General features: G+C 42.6%; 1 protein-coding gene across 3 annotated transcripts in view; it reads left to right on the top strand.

The window, feature by feature from the left end:
* Positions 1–16,625, top strand: part of itga2.2 (integrin, alpha 2 (CD49B, alpha 2 subunit of VLA-2 receptor), tandem duplicate 2) — a 260,388-nt gene that overhangs the window by 219,683 nt on the left and 24,080 nt on the right. For all 3 annotated transcript variants that reach the window (XM_068032759.1, XM_068032766.1, XM_068032773.1), the window contains 5 exons: positions 4,041–4,143; positions 4,424–4,528; positions 6,212–6,316; positions 8,995–9,108; positions 13,705–13,791. In XM_068032759.1, coding sequence (XP_067888860.1) covers positions 4,041–4,143; positions 4,424–4,528; positions 6,212–6,316; positions 8,995–9,108; positions 13,705–13,791 — 514 coding nt within the window. The remainder of the gene's footprint in view (positions 1–4,040; positions 4,144–4,423; positions 4,529–6,211; positions 6,317–8,994; positions 9,109–13,704; positions 13,792–16,625) is intronic.

Consider the following 16,625-nt stretch of genomic DNA (forward strand, 5'->3'; position numbering starts at 1 on the left):
GAAATACAGTATATTTACTATAAATGGCACGTTTTTGAAAGGTGTACATGAGCAGAGAGAACATGATCTCCATATACACAAATCCTTAAAGGTGACAGGACAAGTTGATAAGGTGGTTTAAAAAGCATTTAACTTCGTTGGGTTTATGAATAGAAGAAAGAGTATAAAAGCAATGAGATAATGTTTCTACTAAACTGTGCTGGTGCGCAGCTGCCTGGAAGGTAGCATGTACGCCTTGTTCCCTAATAAATACCGTGTATGTTCAGCCACACAAAATAATTTAAAGGGACTGTGCACTGAAAAAACTGGCCACACACAACTGAATTTTAAAGTGAACTTTGGATGTCAGAACTTTATAAATCGCTGGTTAGGCCTCAGCTGGAGTTTTGTAGACAATTCTGACCACCACACCAGGAAAGATGCAAAGGCCTTAGAAAGGATACAAAGGAGGTTTACCAGGATGCTACCAGGGATGAAGAATTTTGGTTATGAGGAGAGCTTGGAAAAGTTTGGAATGTTCTACTTGGAACAAAGGTTAGGTGCTGATCTGATAGAGGACACCATTCGGCCCATCAAGTCCATGCCAGCTCTCTGCAGAGCAATCTAATCAATCCCATTCCCCTGCTCTATCCCCATAGCCCTGGAAGTTTATTGCACTCAAATACCCATCTAATTTCCTTTTGAATGCCTTCATCATCTCTGCTTCCACACCCTCATAGGCAGCATGTTGATTCCATCAAGAATTTTCAAAGAGAGTTGGATAGGTATTTGAGGATGAGGAACTTACAGGGTTATGGACAAAGGGTATGGACTAAGCACAAGGGTTATTTCAAGGCATGATGGGCCTCCTTCTGTGCTTTAAGCTTCCATGACCTGGACATTAACAGGGCAGTTTATACAGGTGGGGAGGCAGACTTTCGGCTGGGAAATCCAAAAGTCTATATTTCCCCACATGCTGTGCATCTTTTATCCTTGGCAGGTTCCCTAGCCCAGACATCAGCCTGATTGATAGACTTGGCTTCCCTGGCTTCCAGGAGAAGTCCTCAGGACCAGGTAGCTATGATCCATGCCCCCAGTGAGGTGGATGGAGGGGCGGGGTACAGCGGAGGAAGGGTGAATCCGACCCCCGAATTCAGCCGGGTGTCCAAACACAGGGGCTGTCGATCCCGGAGTGGCAGAGTCTGCCCCCCAATCCCAGGGACCATTGTATGGGGGTGGGAGCTTGGGGGTGCTGAGGGGAAGCAGTGTCCTGTCTTCCTGTCCTGATGCAGTTCTGGAAAAGCATCTATCTTCTTCCCAAAGCTGTCCTCATCTCCCTTCAACTGCCATGTTTCCGGAGGCCTGGGAAACCCAGAAAACCACTGCTAAACCTGTAAAACAGGTGAATTCAGCAGCTACCAGCCTCAGTAAAATATTTAAGTTGACATCCCACCTCCTGGGTTGACTTTCCACCACTTGTCCCATTCCGTTAAACCCAGAAGTGGGTTGGTTAGAGACAGCTTGGGGTTGTATTTGAGACTATAATACTTTCACCTCTAACCTGACCTCAATACACCTATTTTGGGGTATTAAAATCCAACCCTATGATTCTATAACCTAGCCCTAAATCAATGAATCACCTTGCTCAACTTAAACAAAATAACAGAGAGAGACCTAGGGGTATATGTGAACAAATCATTGGAGGTGGCAGGGCAGGTTGAGAAAGTGATTGGAAAAGCATACAGGCTTTGTAAATAGAGGCATAGAATAAAAAAGCAAGGAAGTTATGTTGTACCTTTGTAAATCACTGGTTTGGCCTCAATGGATTATTGGGTGGTATTTAACGGAGGCGACAGGAGCCCCCACCCCATTGCCTCTTTTTGGGAAGGCCCACCACATTATGTGAGAAACAGGCACTTAACTGGGCAGCAGCAGGCCATCCCTGGGATTATGGACCCCGGCCAATCGGAGGTTTTCAACTCTTTTACTCAGCAGTGCCACCCGGATGGCAGTGCCTGCTGCTGGTAATGTACTCACCGCTCAGGATAGTCAATGCACCCAGACCATATATGAGTGATGGCAGGAGGGGTTTTGCAGGGTGGGGCTCACAGGAGAGGTGGGTGTAGGGGGTCACCAGCAAGGGTGGGGGTGTCTCTCAGTGGCCACCCCCCTTTCAACATCGGGCTGCTTGATCAGGCACTGAGTGCCTTTGAACAAGCGACACCACCACCACCTGGAGCCAGCAAGCAACCCTGTATAGGTTTGCTTGTCATGCTCCCACGTAGCGACGGGTCCACCTACCACTGGGCTAACACTGGCGGCGGGAAGAGGCCCTTAATTGGGCATTAATTGTCAACGTAATGGCATCAATTGGCAGCGGGGTGGGAAGGCGGCGGGCGGGTCACCACCCATCACCATCCTACCTGATTAAATGCTCTCCCGGGCTTCAAATTCACCAAGGAAAAGAGCATAAAATCCAGCCCATTGTGTCCATTTCTGGGCACCAGAACTTTAGGAAAGATGTGAAGACTTTGGAGAGGGTGCAGAAAAGATTAAGGATAATGGATCCAGGAATGAGAAACTTTGACTATGTGGATAGACTAGAGAAGCTGGAGTCGTGCTCCTTAGAGAAGAGAAGGTTGAAAGGGGATTTAATAGAGGTGATCAAAATCATGAGTGGTCTAGACAGAGTAGATGGAGAGTAACTGTTCCCTTTGGTGGAAGGGTTGAGAATTAGATAGCTTAGATTTAAGGTGGACTAGCAAAAGAACTAGAGGCGACATGAGAAAAAATATTTTTACGTAGCTGTGGTGTTCTCGGGATTGAAATAAGATACAGCCGAGTCTAGTGAAAGATATGAGACTACATGCTGTTGAAAACAATGGATTCTTCTTTATTCTTTTACTTTCACTTTTCAGCCCTTCTGCTGGCATCTGTGTGTATAGTAGCCTCAAGTGAACAAAATACACAATGCAATTTTCAAAACACTACAGCAGCAAGTGATTAGGATCTGGAATGCACCGCCTGAGAGTGTGGTGGAGGCTGATTCAATTGTCGCTTTCAAAAGGGAACTGGATAAGCACCTGAAGAGGAAACCTTGCACAACTATAGGGAAAAGGCGGAGGAAGAGGGACTAGCTAAATTGTTCTTGTGGAGAGCTAGCATGGGCTTGACAGGCCAAATGGCCTTCTGTGCTGTAACCATTCTAAGATTCCACCTTATGCATCCTGACCTTTTAACCTAGGAATGTACCTAACCTAACACCTTTCTGCTTAAATATCTTGGATATATACTTGAAAAGGAAGCATTTGCAGGATTTGGGATTCCATGTATATTTTATAATGTTCTATAAATATTGCTGAAAATAGAGACATGTTGTTGAAGCTTTTTGTCTTGCACTCTTCAGGACAATCCACAAGAATACCAATGTAAGGGAAAACAACAACTTTATACTGTATGAGAAGAGAGTGCTGATTGGTTGGCAAGTGAACTCTGATTGGTAGAAGTGTTGCCATGGAGAATGCACCAGTTTATGGTGACTGACAGTTAACTGCCAAGCTTGGTTTGAAATTTAAAGCAGGCAGCTTTATTCTGATTGGTCAAGGCATTGCCCTGAAGAATGAACCAGTGAATGGCTGTTGCTTGTTTTGTTTAGCTAAAATCCTGGGTCAAAATCCTGGAACTCCACATGGACTGCAGCAGTTCAAGAAGGCAGCTCACCACCACCTTGTCGAGGGCAATTAGGGATGGGCAATAAATGCTGGCCTTGCCAGTAACACCCACATGCCAAGAACGAATAAAAAACTTTAAAGTTGTTGTTTTCCCTTAAATTGGTATTCTTGCGGATTGTCCTGATGAGTGCAAGACGAAAAGCTTCAACAACATATCTCTATTTTCAGCAATATTCAAGTTCTGTACTACCAAATGACTAGTTCTATAAATAATTGATCAGAAAACAATGAATGGATTAAAGTGATGAAGTACTGGTATTTGACGCTCGATTTGCATGTTCCAATTCTTAGCCGTAATTTTGATTTGTTCTTTTTGTTTTGATTTTATAGAGCCACCAACATAAATTTCTATGAAATTCATCCTGGAGAACTGGTTTCCAAAATAATAAGTGACTTTAAGAGTATTGGTCCAGAATATATTATTACACTCAGAGTAAGTTAGGTTTGCTGTTGCATGGCATTGTTGCAGCCTATTGCACACTGACTATCATTTTCTCTTCAATATTCTCTACTCCTTTCATGAAGGACAACAAATTAGATGAAATTGTTCTGTGTGATATTAGGGTATGCATGAATGGTATTCATATAAGATTCCTTTGCTATCTTAGTGATATTTAAAGCCTGTTACTAGTTGTGATTTTTTTCAGAAAATGGATATCAAAAGAATTCCTAAGCTGAGGGTACAACTAATTAATGTACTTTATATTTAAAAGGTCAATACAGGACATTTCCCTATCCAGACCACCTATATTACTGTTAAAATACCAATATCCACAAAAGAGGGCAGTCAACTTCTGTACCTTACTGGGGTAAATCAGGTATGTTCTGTTTATAATTTTTAAATAATAAGCAGTTAATACCTAGCAGCATTGCAGTAGCATTGAAATTTGTCCTGTGGCAACTGCAATTAACCTTTTGTATGAATAACAGACCAAATGGGGATTCAAGAAAATCTGATTACCACCCATTTCAGTTAATAGAATTTCTCATGCCAGGATGAAAGATATTGGGGATAACTTTGACTTTGGGTGATAGTATTAAATGGTCGATATTGATATTTGAATTCAATGGAAATGCAAATCAGGAGAGGTGTTTAACAGGTGGCTAAATCAATATCACTTTTTTACACTATCACCCAAAGTCAAAATTCCCGCACCGCGCCACCACCCCCTCCCCCCCCCACACCAATCATATACTGGTCTGGCTGGTGCTTGATTATACCATAACTCCATCATCCTGTCTATCTTTCATAACCCTTGACTCCCTTGTAGATCAAAAATCTGTGTAACTCAGCCTAGAACATACTGAAATAGCCTCCACTGCTCTCTGGGGAAGAGAATTCCAAAGATTAATGACCCCCTGAGAGAAAAAATTCCTCCTCATCTCCGTCTTAAATGGGAGACCCTTTATTCTGAATTGTGCCCCCTTGTTCTAGATTTCCCCCACGAGGGGAAACATCCTCTCAGCATCTACCGTCAAGCCCCCTCAGAATCTTATATGTTTCAATAAGACCGCCTTTGGGCGGCACAGTGGTGCAGTGGTTAGCACCGCAGCCTCACAGCTCCAGCGACCCGGGTTCAATTCCGGGTTCTGCCTGTGTGGAGTTTGCAAGTTCTCCCTGTGTCTGCGTGGGTTTCCTCCGGGTGCTCCGGTTTCCTCCCACATGCCAAAGACTTGCACGTTGATAGGTAAATTGGCCATTATAAATTGCCCCTAGTATAGGTAGGTGGTAGGGAAATATATAGGGACAGGTGGGGATGTGGTAGGAATATGGGATTAGTGTAGGATTAGTATAAATGGGTGGTTGATGGTCGGCACAGACTCGGTGGGCCGAAGGGCCTGTTTCAGTGCTGTATCTCTAAACTAAACATCACCTCTCATTTTTCTAAATCCCAATTAATATAGGCCCAACCTGCTCAACCTTTCCTCATAAGACAAATTGTTCATCCCGGGAATCAGCCAAGTGAACCTTCTCTGCACTGCCTCTAATGCAATATATGTAATAGAATAGACAAAACAAAATAATATAAGCAAATTTATTGGTTCTTTTCATGAGTGAAATATGTGCCTAACTGTGTATTTCATGGTTTCTGTCATTCAAACCATGTATTTCTGGTCGAAGGCAACTTCATTGTTCATAGGGAATTTTGAATTTTGAATCTTTAATTGAGCAGGATCAGGGTAAGGGTATGTACACATGGCAAGCATTGCTCTATGCTGCGAGTATGAATTAACAAGATTACCCCTTTAGAAAGTTTAACAGTCAACAGCAATGGCTGATCAGAGAGCATTCTAACAAGGTTGGATTCATACCAATACTGCCACAATGAAACAAGTGACTTTTGACCCACAGGCATCAGCCATAATTCATCACTGTTTATTTATTTCATGGCCTATCTTTCACATTTGTTCCAATATTCAATAGCAGTAGAGTTATTAAGAATAATTGATGGATTTTGGTTATTCAATATAGTGATCCTGTCTTTCTAAAATAATTGCAGGAAAACAACATAATTTGTGACGCAAAACCTGATTATCTGAAAATCAAGCAGAAACCTTATACAGCAACTTTTAGAAAGGAGAACTTTCAGAAAGTAAAAGATTTGGTAAGGACATATGTTATTACTCAACATTTTAGTTTTTGGACCTGGCATTTACTTTGAGTTTGATCACTTTAACTAATGTTTGGCAATTTATGTAAGTAACCATAGAAAATTCACCCCATAGTGTCTGCACTAGTTGAAAAAACTATCCGCCCAATCTAATCCTACCTTCCAGCACCTGGTCCATAGCCTTGCAGGTTACAGCACTTCAGGTGCATGTCCAGGTACCTTTTTAAAAAATTGAGGGTTTCTGTCTTCACCACCATTCCTGCCAGTGAATTCCAGACACCCACCACCCTCTGCATGAAGAAGTTTTTCCTCATGTCCCCTCTAATCCTTCTACCAATCACCTTAAATCTGTGCCCCTGGTAATTGACCTCTCCGCTAGGGGAAACAGGTCCTTCCTGTCTACTCTATCTAGGCCCCTCATACTTTTGTACACCTCAATTAAGTCACCCCTCAGCCTCCTCTGTTCTAAGTAAAACAACCCTATCCGATCCAATCTTTCCTCATAGCTGCAATTTTCAAGCTCTGGCAACATTCTTTTAAATCTGCTCTGTACTCTGTCTGGAGCAGTTATGTCCTTCCTGTAATGTGACCAGAACTGTACGCAATACTCCAGCTGTGGCCTAACTAGCTTTTTATACAGTTCCAGCATTACATTCCTGCTTTTGTATTCTATACCTCGGCCAATAAAGGAGAGCATTCCATAAGTCTTCTTCACCACTCTATCTACCTGTCCTACCACCTTCAGGGACCTGGTCACTCCAAGGTCACTCACTTCTTCTACCCCTCTCAATGTCCTCCCGTTTATTTTGTATTCCCAACTTTGTTTGCCGTCCCCATCTATTTAATCTATTTTCACTCTTCCACCATCCCGTATGTCCCTGAATCTGGTTTCCTTGGCAGCCAGAGCTCTCCTTTCTGCCAACCATGTCACCAAAACCCACCAGGCAGAGTTGCGGCTGTGATTTTGGCATGTAACGGAATGAATGGGTAGTTTGGCAGTTAGACAGTAATGCAGAAGGACTGGGCCAAATGTTTGAAAGATCTGCCAGTGCTAAGGGTAGGGATTCATCTATAAAAGTATTCTCTAATCAGTTGCTAACAAAAAGCTTGAGTGGTAGCCAATAGCTGAACTACCTCAGGTTCTTCCATGTCATTAGTGTCTATCCCTCATAAAGTTGGAGGCCTTCCTCCAGTGATAATTCCCTGTCAAGCCCTCATTGTAGAACAGAGTTATGCAGCACAACTTGATGATATGGGATACATTCTCTACACTGTACTGGAGGAAGCTAGAAGGCCTGTCTATACATCAGCATCAATGCTGCACGACTCCAATGGTTGAAGCACAGAACTGATTGGAATACAGATACACTGCTGAGCATGGATTTCTCACAGGTCGGCATGGGAGAGCCCTGGTCTCCAAGTTGCAAAATTTTAACTTGCTCTGCAGGATCAAACAAAGGAGGAATGGAGGATTGATGTAAGATAATTGCATCATGCGAGCTGCAGAGACCTGCAAGATATCTTAGTGGTAGTCAGAGATCAGATGTACATTGATGGAATGCGAATTCTAATGATTCATGAAGGCAGCAGCATTGTGGGCATTCTATGATATCCTGGGCTTTGGAAAATCCTACAATCTTCAGGAATCTTAGAGCCCTATAGTAATGTTTCCAGGTGCCAATGGGAAATGATGAAGGTATTTGCTTTTGTAAACAAGGCACCAGTTGCCTGCTTGAAACTTGCATGGATTACAGATTATCTTATATTTACTGATATTATTGTGACAGCCTGGAAGATGCCAATGGCAAAATAAAAAGCAGGGTTGCTGTGATCCTGATTGCAGCTGGGTAATGCTTTCCATATCAAGAGCAACAGATTTATTTGGAATATGCAAAACAAGACTGTCACTGTGTCCCTGGACAAGGACAGACTGCTCAGAAAATTGCATGTATGTTCTCCTTGGAGCTATTTATTTGCTTGGGGGAGAAAGGGTGGCTGTGAGCAAGCTTCTTTTATGTGCTGACCTTCCAGCAGCATGCCTATTTTCCTCCTCGTCTTCCTAGTATGCCATATAGATTGGGCGTCCCAGAGGAACTTAAACCCTTTGCTTAAATATTGGCTGAAAAAGTCTTGTAAATCCCCCTTCACAGACAGTCACGCAGCAAGTAAAAAAACTAATTTAAATTTGCCACTGGAGTCAGTTATTGGTCCCTTTAAGTAGTATGTAAGACTGCTGGCTGACTTTTTCGATCACCCATGGAAGGACCAAGAAACGGTGGGTGCAAAAAGGTCAGAAGATGCTGTCAGCATTGCAATAACATCACTTGGGCCTGATTCACATATGTTAAGGAGGCTTCCACCTGTTATTAGATGGGACTTCAATGCACTGCCATTTAATTACCCTCACCCTGACCACCACAGAAAATTGGGCAGTTCTGAAAAGTGGGCACAGCTGGGTGGGGAAGATGCAGTTGTGAGAGGAAGACAATGTGAACAAATCCTGCTTGATTTTCTGGCTGCTATTTTAGTATGAAAACAGAGTGCCAAGCAGACCAACATTATTGCTATAGAGTCTGGATATTTGATGGAAATTATTTTTAACAATTGAAGAGACCCATAGTCAAAAATATCTTCGTCCATCCTTAATGGGACTATTTTATTTGGTTTTGCAGAACTGTAAAAATGCTAACTGTGAAAGCTTTGTATGCACTATTAACAACCTTGCAAAGAACAAGGAATACTTGATTACTATCACTACAAGGATCTGGGAGGGTACATTTATAAACGTAAGTACCAATCATCAGATCATTCATCACAGTGAGTTTTTCTCCAAGTTTATTAAATGACACTTTCTCCTACTTTAAAAATGTTGTGTGTATAAACTGCACTGCTATTCTCAGTAAAAAAAAAGTCCTAAAGAGTTTTTAAACTTTTTGCAAATATGAAAATTATAATATCTGAAAGAATTGTGCAGTTAGTTTCATTGGCGGTTGTGACTGAAGATTTTAGAAATCTGTACCTAATTTTACAATATATCTATTAATTTTCCACAAAGGCGGGGGGCACATAAAATGCCAAGGGGCAGCATGCCCAACATTGTGCTGGCCCCCTGCAATTTTATCTGGGGCCGGAAAGACCAACTAAGGCCCTTAAGTGGCCAATTAATGGCCATTTAAGGGCAGCCTCATGCCTCCACTCTGATTTTATGGAAGAGCAGTGGCCACTGCCAGTACTGCAGAGCTGCCAGCCCTCCAACTGGCTGGCAGCTCTGGAGGGGAACCCATCCCTTAAAGGGATAGTGTCTCTGATAGTGGGCAGTTAATTGGCTGCCCGCCATGAATTTGCATCAGGGGTCCCACGGAGGCCAGAGGCAGGGTCTCCACCCACCTTCCGGCTCGCCACCAGGATCCCCGTGGCCGGAATAAAATCCAGCCCATAGATTATAATTAACAAAAAGCAAGATTAAGTCATTATAGTTACAGCTACATTTTATTTCATTTAATTTATTTTTAAAAAACAATCCAATTTACCAATTTTTTTCCTCACCTATGCTCCCTTTGGACTGAACATCACCTTTCACTTATATGGAGGTGAGCAGGCACAGTTGAATGGCATGATATACCTCTCTTGTTTTCATTCCTTAACTGCCTGCCACAGCTGACCCAACCTTTGGACACATGTACTTGCACAAAACTTGCTACATTGCAGTCAGGAATGGGAGCATTGAATTTTCTCCTTCCTAACACATGGCATTGACACGAAATGCAGTAATATTAGAACCAGCCTGGCTAAAACGAGCTGGCTTAGGAAAGATTCAGGTGCAAATTGACATCTGTCTTTCTGGTGTGGCTCAGGTACACACTGTCTTTTTAGATTAATACACATCTATGGCCCAGATTTGGTGGTTGTAATGATGGCGAAAATGTCAGTGTTTGCCATCACTACAACTGTGAAACAGATAGCAACTTCTGGCATTCACATATGCGCAGTTAAATGCAGAAATCCAGCAATTGCTGTCAGGGATTCTCTGCTCCTCCACACGGTGCAGTATTGGAAGTCCATGCAGATTGAACACTACTGTAATCCCTTCCAAAATACTCTCCATTTTTCCTCAACCGAGGAATTCTCCCCCACTGTGATTGACAGGGCGCTCAAGTGTATCCAATCTATTTCACACACTTCTGCTCTTACCTCTTGCCCCCCTCCCCGAACCATGATAGGGTTCCCCTTGTCCTCACCTTCAACTCCACCTGCCTCCGTATTCAACGGATCGTCCTCCACCATTTCCACCACCTACAGCATGATGCCACCACCATATTATAAATTATAGGCCGGCAAGCCTTACGTCAGTGGGAGGGAAACTATTACAGAGGATTCTTCGGGACAGGATTTACTCCCATTTGGAAACAAATGAACTTATTAGCGAGAGACAGCATGGTTTTGTGAAGGGGAGGTCGTGTCTTACTAATTTGATTGAGTTTTTTGAGGAAGTGACGAAGATGATTGATGAGGGAAGGGCGGTGGATGTTGTCTATATGGACTTCAGTAAAGCCTTTGACAAGGTCCCGCATGGCAGACTGGTGCAAAAGGTGAAGTCACACGGGATCAGAGGGGAGCTGGCAAGATGGATACAGAACTGGCTCGGTCACAGAAGACAGAGGGTAACAGTGGATGGGTGTTTTTCTGAATGGAGGGATGTGACTAGTGGTGTTCCGCAGGCAACAGTGCTGGGACCTTTGCTGTTTGTAGTATATATAAATGATTTGGAGGAAAATGTAGCTGGTCTGATTAGTAAGTTTGCGGACGACACAAAGGTTGGTGGAGTTGCGGATAATGATGAGGATTGTCAGAGGATACAGCAGGATATAGATCGGTTGGAGACTTGGGCGGAGAAATGGCAGATGGAGTTTAATCCGGACAAATGTGAGGTAATGCATTTTGGAAGGTCTAATGCAGGTGGGAGGTATACAGTAAATGGCAGAACCCTTAGGAGTATTGACAGGCAGAGAGATCTGGGCGTACAGGTCCACAGGTCACTGAAAGTGGCAATGCAGGTGGATAAGGTAGTCAAGAAGGCATACGGAATGCTTGCCTTCATCGGTCGGGGCATAGAGTATAAAAATTGGCAAGTCATGTTGCAGCTGTATAGAACCTTAGTTAGACCACACTTAGAATATTGCGTGCAATTCTGGTCACCACACTACCAGAAGGACGTGGAGGCTTTGGAGAGGGTACAGAGGAGGTTTACCAGGATGTTGCCTGGTCTGGAGGGCATTAGCTATGAGGAGAGGTTGGAAAAACTGGGATTGTTTTCACTGGAACGACGGAGGTGGAGGGGCGACATGATAGAGGTTTACAAAGTTATGAGTGGCATGGACAGAGTGGATAGTCAGAGCTTTTTCCCAGGGTGGAAGAGTCAGTTACTAGGGGACATAGGTTTAAGGTGAGAGGGGCAAAGTTTAGAGGGGATGTGCGAGGCAAGTTTTTTACACAGAGGGTGGTGAGTGCCTGGAACTTGCTGCCAGGGGAGGTGGTGGAAGCAGAAACGATAGCGACGTTTAAGAGACATCTTGACAAATATATGAATAGGAAGGGAATAGAGGGATATGGGCCCCGGAAGTGCAGAAGGTGTTAGTTTCGGCAGGCATCAAGATCGGCGCAGGCTTGGAGGGCCGAATGGCCTGTTCCTGTGCTGTACTGTTCTTTGTTCCCCTCCCCTTCAGCATTCTGTAGGAATTGTTCCCTCCGCGACACCCTGGTCCACTCCTCAATCACCCTCAACACCTCCCCACTTTCCTATGGAAACTTTCCATGCAAACACAGGAAATGCAACACCTGCCCTTTTACCTCCTCCCTGCTTACTGTCCAGGGCCCCAAACTCTCCTTCCAAGTGAAACAGTGATTGACTTGTTCTTCTTTCAATGTAGTATACTGTATTTGCTACTCACAATGTGGTCTCCTCTACATTGGGAAGACTAAATGCAGTCTGGGTGACCGCTTTGCAGAACACCTCCATTCAGTCCACAAGCATGATCCTGAGCTTCATGTCACTTGTTGGTTCAATTCTCCACCTTGTTCCCACTTTGACCTTTCTGTCCTTGGCCTACTAAAGTGTTCCAAAGAAGCTCAACACAAACTCAAGGAACAGCACTTTGTCTTTCGACTGGATGCTTTACAACCTTCCGGACTCTACGTTGAGTTCAATAATTTCAGATCATAACCTCTGCATCCATTTTTTTTCTTTTTAGCTATTTTTTTGCTGCTTCATTTCCACCCCCTCCCCCAACCCGTTTCTTTCTTAATCCCTTTACTTTGTGTTCAGACAGCTGCTATTGTGTCATTTACACCTCATCCAGACACATCTTTTGTTTCTCCACTTATCCCATTACTAGCCGCTTTGGCTTTGTACCATGAAACCTTTTCTCATTTAATCTGTCTTGCCCCCTATCACAGACCTTCACTTTCGTTCTTCTTACCCCACTTCTCCCCTTCACTTGCTCAAAACCTATTGCATTTCTAACTTTTGCCAGTTCTGATGAAAGGCCACATAGACTTGAAACGTTAACTGTGTTTTTCTCTCCACAGATGCTGCTTGACCTGCTGAATATTTCCAGAATTTTATGTTTTTGTTCTGACTGTAATAATTTGATTTTGATGCCCTTCCTTTATGCTATTAGTCTCACTGTTAAAAACCTTAACATGTTATACTTTATGACTGAGGTGTAATTGGATTTTTAATGGTGCACTAAGTTGATAATTAATGCTGAACAACTTCACTGGCCCTGAAAAACTAGTTTTATATTTCTCTCCATTAAAATTCTATGGATTTTTTTATTATAACATAATAAAAAATGTTAAAGTTTATTATATTTAGCTTCTACATTAATGCCATGTGGTCATCCCAATCTTTATTGTGCTATCTGTAAAATGTTTAAAAAGTGAAGGGTAATCATTTTTTTTCACTTCCTGGCTTGCTGTCTATGAGAATTCTTCAATGTGATTGGCTGCTTCGCCTGCTTGATAATGTTACTGTTGCTGGACACCAGAGATCCATTTGAGCTGACTTTGGAATTAAAACAACATTGAGAAATGGGAAGATCACACCACAGAGATTATTGGTTTGGGCCTATGTTCTTTACAATGAAATCAAACAGGAGCTGGCTAAGAAAATTTGCTCAATCCACCATTATAAACTTTTATCCATCATGTGATAGGAAAACATTAAAGATGCTAGAACTATTGCATTGTCAATGAACTTACTTTTTTATGTATACTTTAAATAGGACAATTTTTAAGTGGGCTTGAACTTGTTCATACTTTATATAGTGTGACTAGTGAAATTTCAAAAGCTTTACTAATAATCTCTTCGCACTTTCTTTTAGGCTGACTTGCAAAGTGTATCATTGACTCCAGCTACACAGATTGATACAAGGAACCCATTATTTGTCATCAAAAACAATACCTTGACTGTAAGTGACTGCAGAATTACTGCCGTAATCGCATTGCAAAGTTTCTCACTTTATGTTGATGCGATCATTCTGATTTAATATAGTAAAGACTTGAAATATAGCTAAGTAGAGCTTGAAACATAATTTAAGAGAATAACCAAAAGTAGAAGGTACAGTCAGGCAATGTAGACACAAAGGCCTTGAAATGACACACAAATACGAGCATTTGAACACTCAATGTGTTTGGATTTTTTTTGTCTGTTTCACCAGAATGTTAATTATTTTATTTTAGTACATTAAACGTTTGTATCTTAATATTCAGACACGATGTTTCAAAGACAAAGAGACTGAACAATCTGGAGTAAAGTAGAAGCTACTATTAATGTTGATAGCGCTAGAAGCATTCAGAATGTGGGGGTAAAATCCGTCATGGGCAGTATTACAAACTGGGTGATCGCGAATTGTCAGCTGATTTTGCACTCTGCCTTGTGCTGCTGCCCAAGTTGAACTTCATACTCATAGAACTGCATTTTGGCAGCTCACCACTGATCTCGGCGCCAAACTTCAAAAATGGTGGGGCGCACGCACCAGATTTACATGGCTGGGGTGGACCACCCCTCCCCCCACCCTCGTGATGATGTGGAGGGTGGGGGGTTGGGGAGGCGAGCACTTCGTCCCCAGCAATGGCATCCGGCACCACTGCGCAGGCACTATTTTTAAAGGGTTTCAAGCCCTTCCAATTTATTTAAATTATTAAAGTTACAGGAAGTGTAAATTAAAAATGAAAATCTTAATAAAAGTTTCAATACCCTCTCCCATCCCCCCAATGACAAAACAAATTATCACTTGCCCTCTCCCCACAAAATAAAACTTACCTTGCGGTCCCTACCTTCCTCCCCCAAAGTTTATAAACTTTGAACTTTACCCCTTCCCACCACCCCTAGACCAATCAAAAAGGTTTCACCCCACTCCCTCCCACCTCCCGCCCTGAAAAGGTACCTCCTCCCCCTCCTCCCTCCCCACCAGCGTCCCGCATCGGATCTCCAGTCGGAGACCCAAAGCCTCGGGAGTCTGGACAACCAGCTGGAATATGATAGCAGGACGGCCGACGGGAGCAGATAGGTCATTAACTCATTAATTTAAATATTTAAATCCTGCTCCCGTTGCCGTGCGGTGGGGTGCCGCCACGGGGCCTCGCCGCCGCCGGTAATATGGGGTGGGGCCTTCCCAGTGTAGAGGCCCATGGCAGGCCTCTCCCAAAGGCATTTTCCGAGCACCCCTGCCATGACCCCCAACGTCAGGGGGGCTGGTAAAATTGTCCCCATAATGCTTGAGTTAGGGAGCTGCAGAAACATGACTCATTTCAGAAAATTGAAATGAATTTAAAGGCAAAGATATAGCTGGAATGTTGCAGAAAAATTGAGAATGCTGGAGGTAAGGGGATATTTTGGAAATTGAGGAGGATAAATTGATAACCCAGGAAAGACAAAATGAAGCACATGCCTGAACTAACTGTCCTGAGGCCAGTCAAAATTAGGCCTTGGACCTCATTAAAATTAGTTGGGTGAGCTGCTGGCCCACATTGCACCTCCATAGGCAGCTCACCTGTCTGAAGAACATTAATATTAGACCACTTGAGTCACTAGTAGCAAACCGAAGGGAAGTTCTGGGCAGTTGGAATGGTAACAGTTGGTTTGGGGGGGTGGGGGGGCGGTGAGGTGGGGGTAGGGGGCAGGTGGGCAGCGATTGGCAGTAGGCAGTAATTGGAATAATGTGAAATGGCAGAGCACTTACCTTTTGTTGGCAACCAATGTTTAGGGTGCAGCAGGTACTGAAGAATCCAGCATCTGCACCACTCAACAACACCCAATATCCCAAAGGGTGCTTAAAACAGGTATTAGGCCTGTCATTTACATATGTCACTTGGGACATTTGAAAAATGGCCCAAATCAATATCAGGCCACATATCTTTTAGCCATCCTCTACACAGGATATTGGTCCCTGAAATTGGCTATCATTGCACCTTTTTAACACATTTACAGGTGTAATGATGTGTAATTTCTACCCTCCCCAGTTCTTCCAACTGATCAAGATAGCACAGCTAATTTAAAAATTGTGGATCTTTAGTGACTATAATATGATTACATTTAAGATTATTGTGGCATTACGCATCACTAAAGATAAGTACAAAAATAGAATTTTAACAATGAATAACATGAAAGGATCAAGAGAAAATTTAAAGAAATTAACTTGATCATTGATGAAAGATCAGTAAGAAAAAATTCGAACCCTTCTGAAACAAAGTTGAGTAGCCAAGAAAATTAAGTGTAAGCTAACTTAGTACTGTCCAAAATGGATGAAAAGAGAAATCAAAATAGAAACTAAAAAAGAGAAAGAATATGAAGGCTAAAGGGGCAAAAGGATAGAGAAAAACCTGTAAGGAGTTTCGATAACCGGGGAAACATAAAATGAAACAATCTGGCTTGAGGCAGATGGAGGACAATTTCCTCAAATAAAAGTTAAACATATTTTAGATTTGCAAATGGGATATGGTAACATAAAATTCTTCCAGTATCATCATAGTATAAAAGTTTCTGGGAAGGAAACTAAACATTTTAATGGTCAATACAGTGGTAAAGTTAATAAAATAGTTGAAATATTAAATTAATATTTTGTAGAGATAGTCACTAGAGAGAATATTAAATTGCTGTCCTATTTCTGTAGTCCACCCAGTGTCCCAGAGGATTTTGAAGTCAGGACAGCAGAGATATTTAATAAGCTAATAAACATAATAAGCGAACATAAGACTAACAAATTAGCTGGACCAGACAGTTTACATCCTGAGGTATTGAAAG

Source organism: Heterodontus francisci, chromosome 1 (genome assembly GCF_036365525.1).
Source record: "Heterodontus francisci isolate sHetFra1 chromosome 1, sHetFra1.hap1, whole genome shotgun sequence".
NCBI classification, from domain to species: domain Eukaryota; kingdom Metazoa; phylum Chordata; class Chondrichthyes; order Heterodontiformes; family Heterodontidae; genus Heterodontus; species Heterodontus francisci.